The 16303-nt window shown below is 53.5% G+C and overlaps 4 protein-coding genes across 4 annotated transcripts; 2 read left to right on the top strand and 2 right to left on the bottom strand.

Annotated features, from left to right (window-relative positions):
- Positions 1–213: 213 nt before the first annotated feature.
- On the bottom strand, positions 214–1881 carry MPIG6B (megakaryocyte and platelet inhibitory receptor G6b). The gene is made up of 6 exons (XM_052649561.1): positions 1809–1881; positions 1286–1621; positions 1025–1115; positions 625–665; positions 415–513; positions 214–287 (listed from the first exon to the last, which is right to left on the bottom strand). Exons 1-6 carry the CDS (start codon positions 1879–1881, stop codon positions 214–216), a joined length of 714 nt encoding a protein of 237 aa, XP_052505521.1.
- Positions 1882–3150: 1269 nt separating this feature from the next.
- On the top strand, positions 3151–5827 carry LY6G6C (lymphocyte antigen 6 family member G6C). Its single transcript, XM_052649428.1, has 3 exons — positions 3151–3255; positions 4565–4675; positions 5167–5827. Exons 1-3 carry the CDS (start codon positions 3204–3206, stop codon positions 5379–5381), a joined length of 378 nt encoding a protein of 125 aa, XP_052505388.1. The 5' UTR covers positions 3151–3203; the 3' UTR covers positions 5382–5827.
- Positions 5828–6647: 820 nt separating this feature from the next.
- Positions 6648–15989, bottom strand: LY6G6F (lymphocyte antigen 6 family member G6F). The gene is given in 7 exon segments (XM_052649520.1): positions 6648–6871; positions 8117–8263; positions 13683–13838; positions 14749–15012; positions 15097–15181; positions 15183–15427; positions 15932–15989. Coding segments are annotated over 7 exon segments (1179 nt in total).
- LOC128056709 (lymphocyte antigen 6G6e-like) lies at positions 10326–11652 on the top strand. The gene is made up of 3 exons (XM_052649521.1): positions 10326–10377; positions 11085–11210; positions 11354–11652. Exons 1-3 carry the CDS (start codon positions 10326–10328, stop codon positions 11650–11652), a joined length of 477 nt encoding a protein of 158 aa, XP_052505481.1.
- Positions 15990–16303: the final 314 nt, after the last annotated feature.

Genomic DNA, 16303 nt, shown 5'->3' with positions numbered 1-16303 from the left:
GGTAAGGAAGGACCAAGATCAGCAGCAGAGATAGCCTGGAACCTAGGTCGCTCAACTCCTAGTCTAGTGCTCATTTCTATTCCATGGTGCCTTCCTTTGCCAGGCGAAGGGCCAAGAAGGGGAAGGGTGTAATGGAGATCTGGGAGCCCTCAGCTTGTGAGGTTTGCTGTAAAGGCTTCCCTTCAAACTACAACAGCATAGATGGTGGAGGCATCAGCAGGGACCACTGGGGACAGTCGGCTGGACCTTCTGAGGGCCATATGATCCAGGTCTGCGTAGAGCAGGCTCTGAAAGGTGGGGAGGAAGGCAGCAGGGTCTCAGAAGTCTGACTCCCTTGGGTATCAGGCCTCTGTCTTTCTCGGTCCGCTAGACTCAAGGATCCTGGCCAGCCCCCATCCTGTCCCAAGCCCTTACCGGCTCCTGATCCAGGTCCCCTGGCATCTTGGGCTCTTCCTCCTCTTCTGGCCTCTGGGGCTCTGCTTTCACGAGTGGAACTATGTGGGGGGGACAGAGCTGAAGGATTGAGAGAAGGTGACCAACTTGTCTGCTCCCAGCAAGGGCTCAGACTCAAGCACTGGGTGGGGAATGTGCGGAGAAGGAAAATTGCGGGGGAGTTAGTCTCACCAAATCTGGGGGTTGGTCGAGGCGGATGAGGGGGCGAGCGCCTGTAAGGGATGGGTAAGAGTCTTTGAGAAGCACTAACCTTCTTTTGCTTCGTTCTGGCCCACCCCCGTCCCCCACGTGCCAACAACGACCCAGCCAGTTTCAGGCTCTGACCAGGAAAACAACGTAGGTTCCACCCCCACAGACACATCAACCCACGCGTGGAGCCTGCTCCGCCTCCAGCTTCGCCTCCTTAGCTAGGGCTCCACCCACCAGCCCTTGGCCTGGCCCCCCAGTTCTAACCTCTCCCATTCATCTCCAAACCACACCTGATCTAGCTTTGGTCTTTGAAAGTTCTGGGCCTGCCCCTCCCTCCTCGGGTCAAGACCCTTTCAAATCAGGCTCCGCCCCTTGTGCTCACCTGCGCCGCCAGCAGGCCCAGCCCAATACTCCGAGGCCCAGCACCAGCCCAGCGCCCAGCAGCGGGATCAGAATGTGGGAATACGACGACCCTGGGGGATGGTTGGAAGCGGGGTCGGAGTGGTTGATGCCGAGGTCAGGGTGCGGGGACAGAGCGCTAGCCACACCGCCGCCCCTCTCAGGAACCCTCAGCCGAGGCCTCTCTCCCTGCCGGGGGCTTGTGTCAGAGTTAGGTCCCCTGCGCATGAAGGCATAGACCTACCCAGAGCTTTGCAGTAGGCCCTGTCTCCCAGCACATGAAGCTCCGTACGGCTCTCCTCCTCTTGGCGACCCTTGCAGATAAAGGTGCCAGAGTCCCCCGCGCTCAAGAGCAGCTCCAATCGCCGGATACCAAGGTCCAGGGCATTTATGCGGCCAGCAAACGGCTGGGCGGGAGACACGGTGGGGGTCCCGCTCGGTGAGGCCCACAGGATCGGGCGGCGTCCTTTGGACAGGCCTTTGCAGGCCGGGAATCTAGGTGCCCAGACCCAGCGGGTGGGTTGCGAGACCCCTATGCAGGAGAGATTCACGCGGTCTCCGGGGTGGCCGTTCAGTGAAGCTATGGGAGGCCAGAGGCGATGGTTAAGGCAAGACCATAGGGCAACACGACCCTCCCACTTAGTCTAATGGCTCTCCCGTGCTGTCTTGCCATCCTGGATCTTCCCATATACATCTCACCCTCCTGTGGCCCCTTCCTCCTGGCTCAGTCTTTCCTCCCGCCATTGCAACTTTACTGGGTGGCTTACCTCCTGGGTCCCCCTGGGCCCTCGACAGCAGCAGCAGCAGCAGCGGCAGCGGCAGCTGCAGAACCACGGTCATGGCTGGGATGTGGTGGGAAGAGGAGGACAGTGAATCAGCGGAGGAGACCGGAGGGAAATCAAAGGGGGGTGGAGGAGGAGACCGCGGGTCTGGGGGCACTGATAAGCAGTAGGGGAGGGGCCACCAGCTGCCCAGATCCCTCTGGGAATCCTCAGAGGCAAGTTCACAGCCCTTAACCAGTGCTCACTTAAAATTCATGCTGGGGTCCTTTACACAAGCACTTGTGCCGTCGTCAACTCTTGCAGCGTAGCAGTTGCAGGGAGCACCACGATTTCTGGATTCTGGCTGCCTGAATTCAAATCTTGATTTCACTATCTACTAGCTGTGAGATGTGCACAAGTCACTTCTGTGAGCCTGTTTGCTCATCTGTAAAATGGGCATAAAGGCACCTACCTCACAGAGTATTTGGAGAACTAAATCAAATAATACATAGAAAACACCTAGAACAATGGCTGAGTCATAGGAGCACTATGTGCTTGCCATTGTGACTATTCCTATTCCTATTTTAGCTGCTGCCTCACCTCTCTGTGCCCATTCAGTCCCTCCTGGCCCAAGGAGCCGCACCCAGCTGAGCAGGTTTTGGCTCTAGCAGATGCACAGCCCCACACCCTCGGCCTTCACTGCACCAGAGGAACCAAGGCCAGGCCAAACCCAAGTGGAGCCAGGGCAAGGTCCTGAGAAGCTTCAGGGGTTCTGAGGCAGCCCCTCCTTAACAGGCAGCTCCAGCCCTTGCCTCTGCTGCTATGACATCACACAAACTCATGGTGACATCACAAACCCTACTCCTTCATCCCGTGGCTGAGCAGGGCTTGGGAAAACAAAGTGGGGGCTGAAGTGAGATGAATTTGATGCTTAATTCCTGCCTACATGCCCCTACCAGTGCCCCCCAGGGACCAAAATTTGGTAGTCAGCTGGGGCTGCACCCCATTGTCCATTTCCCAGGAACCAGGAGATGCTCCTACCACCCCAGCCACTATAACATCACAGGGGCCTTTAGTGATACTTCTCCAGAGGATTACGCAGACAGAGATGTTACTCCTGGGGGCCAAGAGGGTGTGTCTTAGACAGAAACCAAGAAGCAAAATGGAGTTAGTCACTGCTGCACCTGCCCTCCCCATACCTGTCTCTTCCCATCCCCATCCCACTCCTCCACTGGGTCCTGCTTAGCCCTTCCCTAAATGGGGAAGGAGGGGCCACCAGAGGCCAGGGAGGGAGGGACTGTTGTGATTATAAACTCCAAAAAGGCCACTGAAGTCCCAGAGCGAAAGCCAGATCCCTGAAGTCCTGCTCTGTCGGCTGCTGCCGTTCTCAGGACCCCCACCATGAGGGCCCTTCTCCTGCTCTCCTTGTCTGCTCTGCTCTGCTGGGTCTCAGGTGAGCCCCTGGGGCCCCTCAGGATGTGGTTCATCTGGTCAGGATTTTTAAACCCTGCCCCAGCCACTGTCCTTTGTACCCATGGATCCCAAGCACCCTCAGACCCAACTGGCTCGGCTTTCCTGTGCCCCTGTGACAGGGTCCTTGCTCTGTTCTCCCCCATCTCCATCCTTCAGCCTCTTCCCCACCTCCAAAACCCACTTTTCTAACTGCCCAGGGTTACAGGTTCCCGGTTCCCCAATTCTCATAAACTCTCATATCCAGCTCCCCTTCCAACCCCATTCCAGGGGTTTACCTGCTTTCTCCTCTCTCCACTCAGCCAGGATGTCCTCCCAGAAACCTAAGCATCCAGCTGGGGCTTCTTTTGCTACCCATCCTCCCATCTACTCCATCAGGGACTTTGTGCTCTGTCCCTCAAGCAGTGGTCTTTCCTAGGTCCCCTCCCCGCCCGGCTCCCCCCTGGGGTGCATACTTCCAGGGACACAAGCTCTGTGGAGAATTCCAGGGAGCCAGGGAGATTGCCCAGCCTTCTAGGGAGAGAATGTCAAGGTTGCTCACCCCCAGGATGAGGTGGGTTTCACTGAGAGGTGATCACCAGGCTCCTCCACCCATGGCCTGAACTCTTCCTTTTCTCAAACCTTGAATCAGATGTGGCAGGAACCTTGGGAGTGCCACCTTCTGCACTCATCCTCTCCATTTTGGTAAAGTGCTCAGATCTATTCTGATGATCTGCCTCTTAGATACTACTCCTTTCTGTCGGAGACCTACCAGGGTGGGAGGATTTATTTTGGGTCTGCTTCCTCTTCCCACACCCTTGGCAGCCCCAGGAGGTAAAGAATGCTTTGTTTAACTGGCCCCTCCAGGTGGCTTTCTTGCCCCCCTTAAGCTCCAAGCCATTCCTGCAAGTGTTGTAACCTCCACGATTGATTTTTAACTTTGAATATTTCTTCCTATTTCATCTCTTCGTCTGTAACCTTCTGAATTCCTTCATCTCCTCCCTAGACATCTACACATTCCTTCCCAGTGGTAGTCTCACATTCCATCCGCCCCCAGCCCCACTGTTGGTAACTGCCCCTCTTGACTCATCTCTAGATGGGTTGGAGTGAAGAAAGATGTTTAGGGTGTGGGCCATTCACAGACCAACTCCACCCTCACCCACTTCTACATTTTTTTTGCATCCCTTACCTGTTCTGTCTCTAGCAGACCAAACAGGTCAGAACCCCAACTTGACTGACTCCTCTCCAACCCCACCCACCAGCTTGGCTCATCCCTTGGTGAGTCATATATTCTGTCACTTGTGTCTTCCCAGCTGATATTCGATGTCACTCCTGCTACAAGCTCCCAGTGCTGGGCTGTGTGGACCGGAAGTCCTGCCGCCTGGAACCAGGACATCAATGCCTGACAACCCACGCGTACATTGGTACCATTCCCTTCGTCAGTGGCGGGGGGGGGGGGGGGGGGGGGGGGCGGCCAGTGGGGGACTCTATGGCTGGGGCTGAGGTGGAACAGAGAACTACAGCAATGATAATATTTGGCCAAGGATTACTGTTTCCCAGGCACCATCCTGTATCTTCACATGGGTTGTTTGAATTTATGTTCATGACTTCCTATGATGTGGATGCTATTATTATATTGAGGAAACAGCCTCTGAAAGAGACAGGAACTGGTCCAAAGCTTCCTGGGCAGCAAGTGATAGGCCCGGGATTGGGGTGAGGGGGCAGGGTAAGAAAGTGCACGAGAAAGGTTAGACTGAGAAGAAATACAGAAGGGCAGGGCCAGGGGCAGAGTTGGGAAGGATGGAAGCCCGAATGGGGTGCATGGCGGGGGGGGGGGGGGGGGCGCGGGCGGAGATGGACCCAGGCATGCCGAGTGCCTGTCTTTACTAACCTCTTTGCTCCCTCCTAACCCCAGGGAAGATGTGGGTTTTCTCCCGACTCGACTGTGGCACACCAGGAGAGCCCTGTAAGCCGGCGGTCAACCAAACCAACCAGAAGGGGGGCCTGACCTATAACACCACCTGCTGCAGCCAGGACAACTGCAATAGCCCAGCCCCTCGGCCCACGCCGGCCCTGACCCTTGTCTTCCTCACTTCCTTGGCTGGCCTTGGCCTCTGGCTATTGCACTGAGACTGGCTCCATGGCTGCCCCTCTTTCCATCTGCCTTCGCCTGAGCCTCTCTTCTTGTGTCTCCATACCCCCTGCTTCCCTTTGCTCAGAAAAGCATCTCTCCAGATGCTTCACATTGCTTTAACTAGACAGCGGTTTCTCCATCCATCTTTCCACTCACGCCCTCCACTCTGCTTTCCCAGAGAGACCCTTCCCATTTCCTCGACACCACTCCAGATCCTCCATTGCTTCCAGGGAGAGCTCCCCACTTTGCTTCCTGTGCTTTCCTATGCCCTGTGTGAAGAGCAATTGGAATCTGGGCCTGAAATGGAGTTCTGTCCTGTCCCCAATGAAGGCTGCCAGGAAGCACCCAATAACCTCACTGACACTTCAAATCCTGGCTCCCATACATACCTCATCCCCATGCCCACCCCTCTCCATTCTGAGTAATAAATGTGTAGAGCCGACCTATTGTGTGTTTATTGTCAGAAGATCTATTGTCAGCAGCCCCCTCCCAGCAAATAACACTCTCAGCCCCCACCCTCACCAAAGGGCCCTTCAGGGAGTTGCTCTGGGAGGCCAGGGTTGGGGCAAAGGGAGAAACTGGTTTTTCAGACCTGTCCTTTCTTTCAGTGTCTGGGGGTGGCCCAGTATTTGGAGAAACAATCTTTATCCTATATTTAGGCCACACCTGTGTTGTACTGCCAAGAAGGAGGTGCAAGCCTGGCTTGCGGGCTCCTCAGAGGGGTAGGAGAGTTGCACGGGGATGGGACCTGGGCCCCTCCTTCCAGGCCTCAGTCCCTCAGGTTAGAGTCAGAGGCCTCACCTGGCCTAGTAGGTGGGGCACCAAGGCTCTGTCCTGCCACAGTGTTTACATTTCCTTTCTCGATTCCAAATAGTCATATTGGCAGTCAGGTTGCCAGTGGGGGGAAGGGGAACAAGCCCAGACAACCAGACTCACTGATTCCTGGTGGCCAGCCCAGAGCCTGCTCCCCTCAGTGATCCTTGTTGCTAAGAAAGACTCTCCCTGGCAACAGGTAGGAGTCACTTTAGGGCAGATTCTCCATTGTCCTTTGGGGTTTAGTTGGTTAAGAAGTGTACCATTGTAGCTAAGTCCACTGATCCTTGATAACCCCTAAACTAGAGCCTGGATGCCCCTGTATTACCCCTTCAGCCCTCCTATCAACAAAAGATGGAATTTTCCAGTCAGCTCTGGAGTGGTCGATAGATTTTAATGGCTCACAGATCTCCTTCATTTCCTTGCTGCCTTCTCCTCCCCTGCTCCCATTACCCTCTCCAGAGTCCCGGCAAGAGCCAGGCCAGCGTGGTGACTGCTGCAGCCACAATGCTCATGGGGGCTGCAGTGCTCGCCACAGCACCGTTGCACAGGTCACCAACGCAGCAGTCCCTGTGGGTCGTATAAGTCACGTCTCCCACCACTTCTGTCTCCACTTGATTGCAATGATGGGCTGCGACGCAGGCTGGATGGTGATGAATCAAGGTCACTGAGGCTGAAAGAGAAGATGAGACTGGGGTGTTGAACTCCTGGCTTGAGGACTTGCCTTCTGGGGCAGAGCAGATATGATTTCAAGGAGCCCAAAGGAATCCTCCGCCCCCCTCAAAAAACACCTCCCTGAAACCAAGTGATCACAGTTAACATGCTGACATCGTGAAGCCCTAACAGCATCCACTGAAAGGGACCAACATCACTTCTTTCCCAAAACTCAGGACCTCAGTCTAATCACAAGAAAATATCAGGTTAATCCAAATGGCAGGACATTCTTTAAAATAACGCATCAGTATCCAGTATCAGAGATCAAGTAAAAGTATCAAGATCAAGAAACACAAAGAAAAGGAAAAAAGTGTCAATATCATAGAATCAAAGGAAGACTCAGCACACTGTCACAGAGAGATGACAACTAGGTAGTAGAGCAAAAGGCGGTGGATCCTGGATCAGAAAAAAAGGCATGAAAGGGACAACAGGCTATATTGAGCAAGATCTGTAGATTAGTCCTACTGAACCAGTGTTATTTTCTGATTCTGCTAATTGTACTGCAGTTATATGGGCTTCCCAATCGGCTCAGTGGTAAAGAATCTGTCTGCCAACTCAGGAGATGCAGAAGACGAAGATTCGATCCGTGGGTCGGGAAGATCTCCTAGAAATGGAAATGGCAACCCACTCCAGTATTCTGGCCTGGAAAAGCCCATGGACAGAGGAGCCTGGTGGGCTGCAGTCCATATGAGCGACTAAGACACTGACTACACGCACACTATGCTTATATAAGACATTAACATAACTGGAAGTTGGGTAAGGATACACAGCGCTAACCTGTACTGTTTTTTAATAAAAGTAACTTTTCTGTCAATCTAAAATTATTTTGAAATTAAAGAAATTAGACTATATATACACATACACCTCCCTGGACCTTAGTTGATGCCTGAGAGTAGAAGTTTGGTTGAATATTTTGGTCCCTACCCTCAAGGTAGAGAGCTTTTTCAACCATTTGTGAGTACATGGGCCTATGAGTCTCTTTCTGGAGGGTAGAGAGGAGGGAGGTGAGGCCACGCAGACAGCAGGCTTCCAGGGGCTCAGTGCCAGGAGCCAGAAGGGGCTCCAGGCTGCTTCATTCTGACAGCGGCACCATCTGCCCAGAGCTCAACTGAGCCTGGAAGGTTCTGGAAGCCAGAAGGACTGAAGTAGTAGGAGCTGGAGGCAGGGAGGGGCTGGGAGGAAGGGGGACACACTGAGAACTCACGGTTTCCAGACAGTTTGGTCTGTGCCAGGTCTGGTTGGGGTTTGCGCTCCAGGAAGCCGCAGCGCTCACCCTCTCCGCAAGTGGTCACCGTTTCTTTGCAGGAGCCACTGGGGCCTCCACCGCAGTCATAGCACCGCATGCGGTTTCCTGGTGGGAGAGAAGAGGTGCTGGACCATGCAGCCCCCAGCAAAGTGCCGAGCAGGATCCCAGCAAATAGGGGGTTCATTGCATCTGCCTGTGTCTGTAGCGCCTCTCCCTCCCGCCCACCCCCCTCCCTGGTCTTCCCTCTGCCGGCCTTTTATCCCCGTTGCCTTGGGCTTTATAGGGCAATAAAAAGGGAGGAAAGAGTCTGTCTCCCCTAGAAGGCACTGGGGCCCCAGTGGGGATAGGGAGGGCCCCCTGGGGAAGGACTCCCCAGGAGAGAAAGAGCACTCAGCATCCTCTGATGTCCCCTAACTTTTCCATCTCAGAAACATGTCTAAAACGGTGGCCCCAGAAGTCCCGGGGTTCTTAAGACCCTTTCAGAGAGTCCTGGACAGTCTTCCTTTTCCAGCTACATATCTGTCAGATTTTCATCATATATTCAATCAAAATCCCAACAGGCTGAATGCAGAAGCAGATGTGAAAACCCATCCATCTTCCATTTCTTCTGTTAAAGTGAAAGTGAAGTCGCTCAGTTGTGTCTGATTCTTTGTGACCCCGTGGACTGCAGCCCACCAGGCTCCTCCTTCCATGGGATTCTCCAGGCAAGAGTACTGGAGTGGGGTGCCATTTCCTTTTCCAGGGGATCTTCCCCACCCAGGGATCGAACTTAGGTCTCCTGCATTGCAGGCAGACGCTTTAACCTCTGAGCCACGAGGGAAGCCCCATATTAAATAGATTCCCCAAAGGGTAAAGGAATGCCACTCTTCTCACTATACTGTTGGGAAAGACATTATTTTTCACAAAAATGTGTTTTGTTAACATGTAACAGTTTCTGACCACTGTATGGGTCTTCCCTGGTGGCTCAGTAGTAAAGAATCCCCTGCCAAAACGGGAGATGCACATTCCATCCTTGGGTGGGGAAGATCCCCTGGAGGAGGAAATGGCAACCCACTCCAGTATTCTCATCTGGAAAATTCCATGGACAGAGGAGCCTGGCGATTCATGGGGTCACAAAGGGTCGGACATGACTTAGGGACTAAATAACAACAGGTTTATTGCTTTATATTTTTTAATGAATCTGTTAAAATGTTCTGCTTTAATTTCTCATAGCAAATATTGATATAACTTACATAAAAAATTTATTTGGGGTCTTCAGTAATTTTTGAGTGTAAAGAGGTCCTGAGATTAAAAAATGTTTTTGAAAACTGCTACTCAGTGGATACCTGTGTCTCCTCTGTCTCACTCCCCACCCTGTCTGCCTCTTACTCCTGGTACAGTCTGCCCTGATTCCCCAGGTGCTGACTCTTCTCCCCAGTCTCTTAAGCCCCAGTCTTCCAGACTCTACCCCTGACCCAAATCTTATCCCTGCCTTCCTTCCTAGTCTTTCTGAACCCTACCCCTGCACCAGTGGAAATACATCAGTCCCTCTGGCCTCACCCATGATTTATTATTTCCTCTAATGTAGTAAAGCTGGGAGAGATAATTATGGGGTACGGATGTTGAAGCTTGGGGGATCAAAGGGATGGGCAGCTAGGTGGGGTCCTTAGCTGCGTGTGCAGGTGGGTGGGTGGGTGGGGGCTTGCTGAGTCCACACTCAAACACCACTCGCAAAACAGATCTGAGCCAGGGCTGTTTAGGAGAGTGACCTTGAGAGACTTAAATGCACAGAAGGGGAAGACAGACAAACAAAAACAAGGAGATGAAAGAGCAAAGAGCAGCTTGCGACAAGGAGAGGGAGGGAGAGGAGGAGGAGGAGGGAAAGTGACAGACGCTGACAGACACCATTCAAGAGCGACAGACAAGCCAAGAGTAAGCTGCAAGAATAGAGAAGACCCTCAGGGCAAGAGCAGGCTCCGGTAGGAGGCAGGGAGGGTGTGAGAGCTTTGGGGCCAGGAACTCTCCTGTTTCAGGCTGTTGAGTCTGGTCCCTGTTCCGCCTCACCCTCAGATTCACTCTCTAGGTGTGTTTGTTTACTGGTCCCTCCCTGTCTCACTCAGATGCTCCAGCTCTAGGATCTCAGGGTGCAGATCACATTCTCCCAGACTCCTGTGTCCCAGGTCCAGACATGGGTACCTCCAGCATCTTCCTCTGCATCCTGTTCCTTGGTGGGGCGCTGGGTAAGGGTGAGCTGGAGAATCCTTGGGGACCGGGAGCAGGGTAGGGCGGTGGTGGTGGCAGGGGTTTGTGGAGGAGCCTGAGAGCTAGGGGTAGGGGGGTGAGGGAGAGGGTGCTGACCTATGCCGAGGAGAGAGCTGTAGCGGGTTTGGAAAGAAAAGAAGAGCTACTGGGAACGGTCTCAGGCCAGCCTGATGAAGTGGAATAAGAAAGATTTCCTTTCAAAGGCATTTGAGAATAACTGTCTCTTCCTTGTGGCATCTTTGACAAGCCTCTATCTCCTCTGACCCTTATCTCACCTCTTGCTTCTTTGCTGGGCACCTTGGTCCATGTTAATTCCTATTTTCTCATCCGACTCGGCACCATCTGTTCGACTTCTTCACTGGCACCCCCTCCTGGCTCCAGCCCGGCTTTCTGTGCCATTCTCTGTGTCCACCTCTGGTTCCCTTGGCTTCTGTTCATGTCTGTGTGTTTCTCGCATGCTCCCTGTATCCCTCGTGCCTCTCTGTCTTTTCCTTTTCGTGCATGATCTCCACTCCCTGCTCTGTCTCTTTTTCTACTTCGGTCTGCTTCTCCCTCCGTTTCACCGCTCCCCTTTCCCCACTTTGTGTATCACCTCTGTCTGTGCAGCCCATTCCCGAATCTGGGCTGGGCCTCTCACCTGCCCTGTTTGCTTCTCCTCCCTGACGGATCTCCACGGACTCCACAGGTCTTGCCGCCTCCCTGGCCCAGACACAGCTCCGCTGTTACACCTGCAACTTTGCCAAACCCTGCTACCCTGTTCCCACCAAGTGTCAGGAGGATGAAGTTTGTGGCATCAGTATTGGTACCTCAGGTAGGAGGACTCTGGTCTGATGGATGTTCCCTAGGTCTTCCCCACTGCCATCCAATCCTGCGTTTCGTGGGACCCCATATGGCCCTTGCCTCCTTCCTGCCCAGCCTCAGCTCCCCTCTCCCCCAACCACCTCTGTCCCATAGAACAGAGTGAGGTCATCGAGCGGAAGGGCTGCCTCCCAAGGGCCGAGTGCTCCCTGCAGGGCCACACCACTTACTGGTCCCGCTCCTATACTCTTCAACACCACTGCTGCGAGCAGGACCTGTGCAACTCGGCTACCACACCGCGTCAGCTCCCCAGCCTCCTCCTCATCACCCTGCTTGTCCTCCTGGCCAGCTTCACCTGGGGAGGCCATCAGCCTCCAGTTCAAGACTTCTCTATTGTCACTGCGGCCCCGGCAACACCGGCACAGAGATCTTTGGAGATTTGCCCAAGAACCTGACCGTGTACAGAGATCTCAGATCGGTGGAGCCAACACCTTCACAGGGCCCTCCCCAAACCTGATTCCTCCAGGCATTGCTCCAGCCCCTGGCTGCCCAGAGGAACGTTCCCAGAGCCCAGCCTCATAAAGAAGATATGCCCTAAATCCTTGGTCTTTTCTAGATGCTTGTTTCTGATGCATTCTGTAATCCCCAGCTCTCTGGCAAGGCAGGTGTTTGAAGGAGCTGTGGGTCCCAGGCAAGGGGATGGAAGGAGCATCAAGTGTGATGAGGAAGAGAGTCCTCCGAGGAAAGATTAATTTGGTAGATCAGGAAGGAAGGCTTGGGGAACTATGAAGAGTAAATGTAATAAAAGTGCTATCTGGAAGTTCAGTAACACTGCTCTATGTGTGTGTCTGTGTGTGTGTACCTGTGCAGGCACGCGTGCTATCTCTAACAGCAAGCTAGAGCTGCTGAGCGGGTTGGGCTGGGGTGCTGGCACCTGAACCACGACTTTCACTTCATCCTCCATCTGTCGTTGGCATCCTCCTTCTTGCCAGTAGCTTACTTAAGCCACTGCAGCGTAAAGGTTTTTAGGCGACACCTCCAAGAACGCTTTTCTCCAGTGAAGCCCAAGCTTGAGCAGATCACAAAGCGGCCCTCATGGAGTGGTGAGGGTGTGGCTGGGAGTCCAGCTCCATGCTGCCTGAGACTAGGAGCACCAGCACCCTCTCCCATTCTTCAAGCCCAGACTTGTTCACTCATCACCCAACACGCAGGCCCCAGTTACACACCCCACCAGGGAATTCACCCACCCACTGCTGTGGACACTCCCTCTGCCCAGGGAGATAGCTTGTGTGTGACTCGTGGGGCCCCCAGGACATCAGGGTGATAAGCTGTGCCCTGCTCCGGATGCCACAGGATAAGGAGGGGGAGCGCCTACAATAAGGAGGGAACCGAGGGGTGGTGGCTGGGCAAGGGCACCCCCCACCCATCCTGACTCCGTCCCCTCCCCTTCCATCTGAGGAAGTCTGGCGTCTGATTAGAGGTGCTGGTTCTCTCTCAATTTCTTCTTTGTGAGGATGAGATGGCAGTGAGGATCTGGCTTAATTTAGAGGTGAGTCTTCTTTCCTTTCTTCTGTCCTTCAATCCTCCTTCTTCATACTTCCAATTTTCCTCTCTCTCTCTCTCTCCATCTCTTCCCTTTTCCTGTGACTTGAGCCTCTTTCCTTCCCTCTTCTTCAGTTTCTACCGTTTGTCCTTTGGTACCCCCATAACTGATTCTTACCACTGCTCAAGTCTCTGGATTCCTGTCTCCTTTCTTCCCATCCTCACCTCTCCCCAGCCCCTGCCAGTTACCCCAGGCTCCCCTGAATTCTATGGTACTGTAGGCTCAGGGCCATCCCTCCACTGGCTACAGTGAGACAGGAAACCACACCCTTTCATAGGTGACATCGTGGAATAATGCTTCTTCTTTCCTTCAGCCCCTAGCCCCTTAACACACACACACACACACACACACACACACACACACACACTCATACACACACACTGTCACAGACACACACAGCTTGGCTGGAGACCAACCGGACTGTGAAATAGCACTCCCAGCCCCGCCCCCCTTGCCAAGGTTTTCGGGAATCCTTCAGGTGTCAGATAGCCAGGGAGTCAGCAGGTCACACTTCCTAGTTGATGTCCTCGAGATCACCTGGTTTTAGGGGCAGGTTTTGCAAAGCAGAAAGACTGATTAAGGATACTTCCTTCCTCCACCTCCAGCATCCCATCCCCACCCCAACTTCAGTCTCCTCCGGGATTTAAGCCTCTGCCCCCTAGTAGCTCCTCACCTGAGATGGGCCAAATGGATGTTCTCATAGGCCTGGATCTCAGGTTTGAACTGAGGAAATGAGGCATCTGGAGAGAAAAAGCCATATGAAGTGCAGCAGAGAAGTCACCAGGTGATTCAGAACTCTCTTCCTTACCCTACCTTCTCCCCTAGAGAAGAAGGGTAGAGAGACAAGATATGAGTCCACCCCTCTGGGAAGGAGGGACTCACTTCTGTGTTGAGCCCCCTGGGCCCTCTGCCTCCAGAGCATGACGCCAAGGACCACAATGGTGAATCCCTGGCCCACTGTGAGCAACAGCTTCAGGATCCAGGCCACATCCCAGTTTGCAGAAGGGGCATAGAGGACAGGGGAGGCATCCGTGGAGGCTGCAGTTAAGGGCAGGACAAGAGGGATTAGGAGGGAGGCTGGGAGGGGAGTCTGTCCCTTGTGCCCCAAAGAGAGGCTTTCCCCCCATAGTTTGGTGGGTTTTTCCAAAAGAAGATTTCCTTGCCCCCACTATCCACTACCCCACTTAGCCTCTCACCCTGACCTCATGAACCAAAATTGATATTGAATGGTGATGCCCCCACAGGCTACACGTGGATGGCTAACTTTGGGTTGGACCATAAACCATAACTGTGATTTTTTTTCTCATGTCCTACACAGTAATTCACTCTTTTAAGAAAATAAGAAAGTGCCTTCTGTTTATTCATTCTTCCATTCATCTACTCCACAGGCATTTGCTGAGTGCCCACCACATGCCAGACCCCAGATTAGGTGCTGAGGACGTAGAGGGAAAGAAAACCCCATCACTGCTTTTTGCTTATCAAAATAATGGCCGTTTGCTCCTCCCTCCTGCCTTGTGAATGGGTTATTCTACATCCAATAACATTCTTTCTCTGTATAATGGACTTCTTATTGTAAAACAATTATATATTTTTTCTCCTTCTGCCTCCACCATCAATGGGCCATTATAACATCAGTGCATATATCCTTTCTTCAACAAACAACTGCCCCAGCAGTAATTCTTACTTTTTCCTTTCTGCTAAGGGATATTCCACAAAAATCATAGATTATTCACCAGAATTCTTCTTCTCCCTGTTGGCTTATGGTCTATCGGATGAGAAAGCTGGCTTAACCAACCCCCTTTTCTGTTATGGATTCAATCAAGAAAAGAAAAAAAGCCCTCCTCCTACAGGCAGTGGAGGAAAATAACAGCCAATAACAGATTCCCTAGCTAGCAGTAGGGGGTGTGTTGGAGGCAAAAATTCCTTCCCTTATTGTCATTCAGTTCACCTGCCAGGCTAAAGCTGATCCCTTTGTTCTGAGGCACAAGGCAGAGGGTGATTCCTGGTTTACGCGCCCTGGGCTCAGGAAGCCCCTCCCCAGGACACACTAAGAGCAGGGTAGCCCCATCACCCCAGAAGGACTGCACATCCCCCTTCACAGGACCCTTCCCCTCCTGCCAGGTCACAGCATCCAGGCTCCTGGCAGGGGTCACAGGACACAGGAGGACAGAGCAGGAAGATCCATCTGCAGCCCTCGCAGAGAACTGGGATCCTGGAGGGAGAGAGGGACTTCTCAGTTCTTTGTCTGGACTTCCCTGGCTCCCAGCGGCCCCTGGTCTGCAGGCTCCCCACTCACCTCTGAGCACGGAGACATCATACACCCTCCAGTTCTGGTACCTGTAGCGCTGACCCAGCACAGCACACCAGTACCACCCGGCGTCTCCTGCCCTTGGGCCCTTCCAGCCACAAAGAGTAGTTTCCCAGCAGTTTGAGCCTGGATTCCCTTCTGGGCTTCCCAGGGTCTGGGGAGGGCCTGGCCACTTGGACGTGGGCCACTAAAGCAGTGGAGGAGCCTGCTGCCGGGCTGCGGAACCAGGACAGGAATTCGTCCCCATGCAGGGCAGGTGGTGAAGGACATGGCAGCTCCGGTGCCTCCCCCAAGTCCACATAGATGGCCTGGATGCTGTCTGTGGGGAGGGGGCGGTGTGAGACCAGAGACCTCCATCAGGTCAGCGACCCCACCCCTCCACCTCCCATTCCGGGCTTCCTCCCTTCTGGGGCCCCCCAGCACTGGGCCTGACTGTGAGCTTCTTTCTCAAATGACAGCTACAAAAAAGTGAGACGGAGAGAAGAGGGTAAGGCTTTCCCCACCTCTTCTCCAGCGAATGCGGGGATCTGAGGGCAGGAGGGCAAAGGCTGGAATAGCCGACACGTGCCCGTATCCCTTCCTTTCGCTTTTCCTCTTCTGGATGAGCATTTACTTGTCTGCTCTTATTTTCTAAAGGTGCCTGATCTGGACACTCATTGACTCTGAATCTTTCCTAATATTAGAGGCAGGGGGAGGTCAACTGGGGTAGATCTATCTTCTTGAGCCAAACACCTTCCCAGACCCCTAAGGAGAAACAGCAGCAGTCCCTCCCGACCCTGTGGAGAAGTGAAGAATCCCCCTACCCTCTACCCCTGCTCCTTACCTGCTTCAGCCTGGGGAAGCCCACATAGGAACAGAAGGAGGAGGAATAGGACAGCCATGGGGAGAGCTTACCAAGTTCTCTTGCCTGGGACCTGCGATTCCCAGGGAGGAAACAAAGCCCAGATAGAAGCCTATATTCCCTAGGCTGGAGTGACATGGGCCTCTGAGAGGGATGGGAATGCCGGGGAGATAAAGCCCAGCTGAATATCCACTGGGGAAAAAGTAGCAACCACCTTTCCATGCCAAGAAAGGACCAGTTCAGGCTACTCCAAGCATAATCTCCTTACCCTTCAGACTCCACATTGGCTGAAGAAATCAGATTAAAGACTCTCCGTGCTAACAAGCCTGTGCAGGGACTTGCCTGGTGGTCCAG

This window comes from Budorcas taxicolor, chromosome 11 (assembly GCF_023091745.1).
Source record: "Budorcas taxicolor isolate Tak-1 chromosome 11, Takin1.1, whole genome shotgun sequence".
NCBI classification, from domain to species: domain Eukaryota; kingdom Metazoa; phylum Chordata; class Mammalia; order Artiodactyla; family Bovidae; genus Budorcas; species Budorcas taxicolor.
This window is presented reverse-complemented; position numbering and strand designations above follow the sequence as displayed.

Coding starts and splice junctions, on each gene's coding strand:
- MPIG6B (XM_052649561.1), bottom strand. CDS start 1,881: ATGACCGTGGTTCTGCAGCTGCCGCTGCCGCTGCTGCTGCTGCTGCTG. Junction 1,116..1,285: donor GGCCTACTGCAAAGCTCTGG/GTAGGTCTATGC, acceptor ACCATCCCCCAG/GGTCGTCGTATTCCCACATT. Junction 288..414: donor GGGACCTGGATCAGGAGCCG/GTAAGGGCTTGG, acceptor CCCACCTTTCAG/AGCCTGCTCTACGCAGACCT.
- LY6G6C (XM_052649428.1), top strand. CDS start 3,204: ATGAGGGCCCTTCTCCTGCTCTCCTTGTCTGCTCTGCTCTGCTGGGTC. Junction 3,256..4,564: donor TCTGCTCTGCTGGGTCTCAG/GTGAGCCCCTGG, acceptor GTGTCTTCCCAG/CTGATATTCGATGTCACTCC. Junction 4,676..5,166: donor GACAACCCACGCGTACATTG/GTACCATTCCCT, acceptor TCCTAACCCCAG/GGAAGATGTGGGTTTTCTCC.
- LOC128056709 (XM_052649521.1), top strand. CDS start 10,326: ATGGGTACCTCCAGCATCTTCCTCTGCATCCTGTTCCTTGGTGGGGCG. Junction 10,378..11,084: donor GTTCCTTGGTGGGGCGCTGG/GTAAGGGTGAGC, acceptor CGGACTCCACAG/GTCTTGCCGCCTCCCTGGCC. Junction 11,211..11,353: donor CATCAGTATTGGTACCTCAG/GTAGGAGGACTC, acceptor TCTGTCCCATAG/AACAGAGTGAGGTCATCGAG.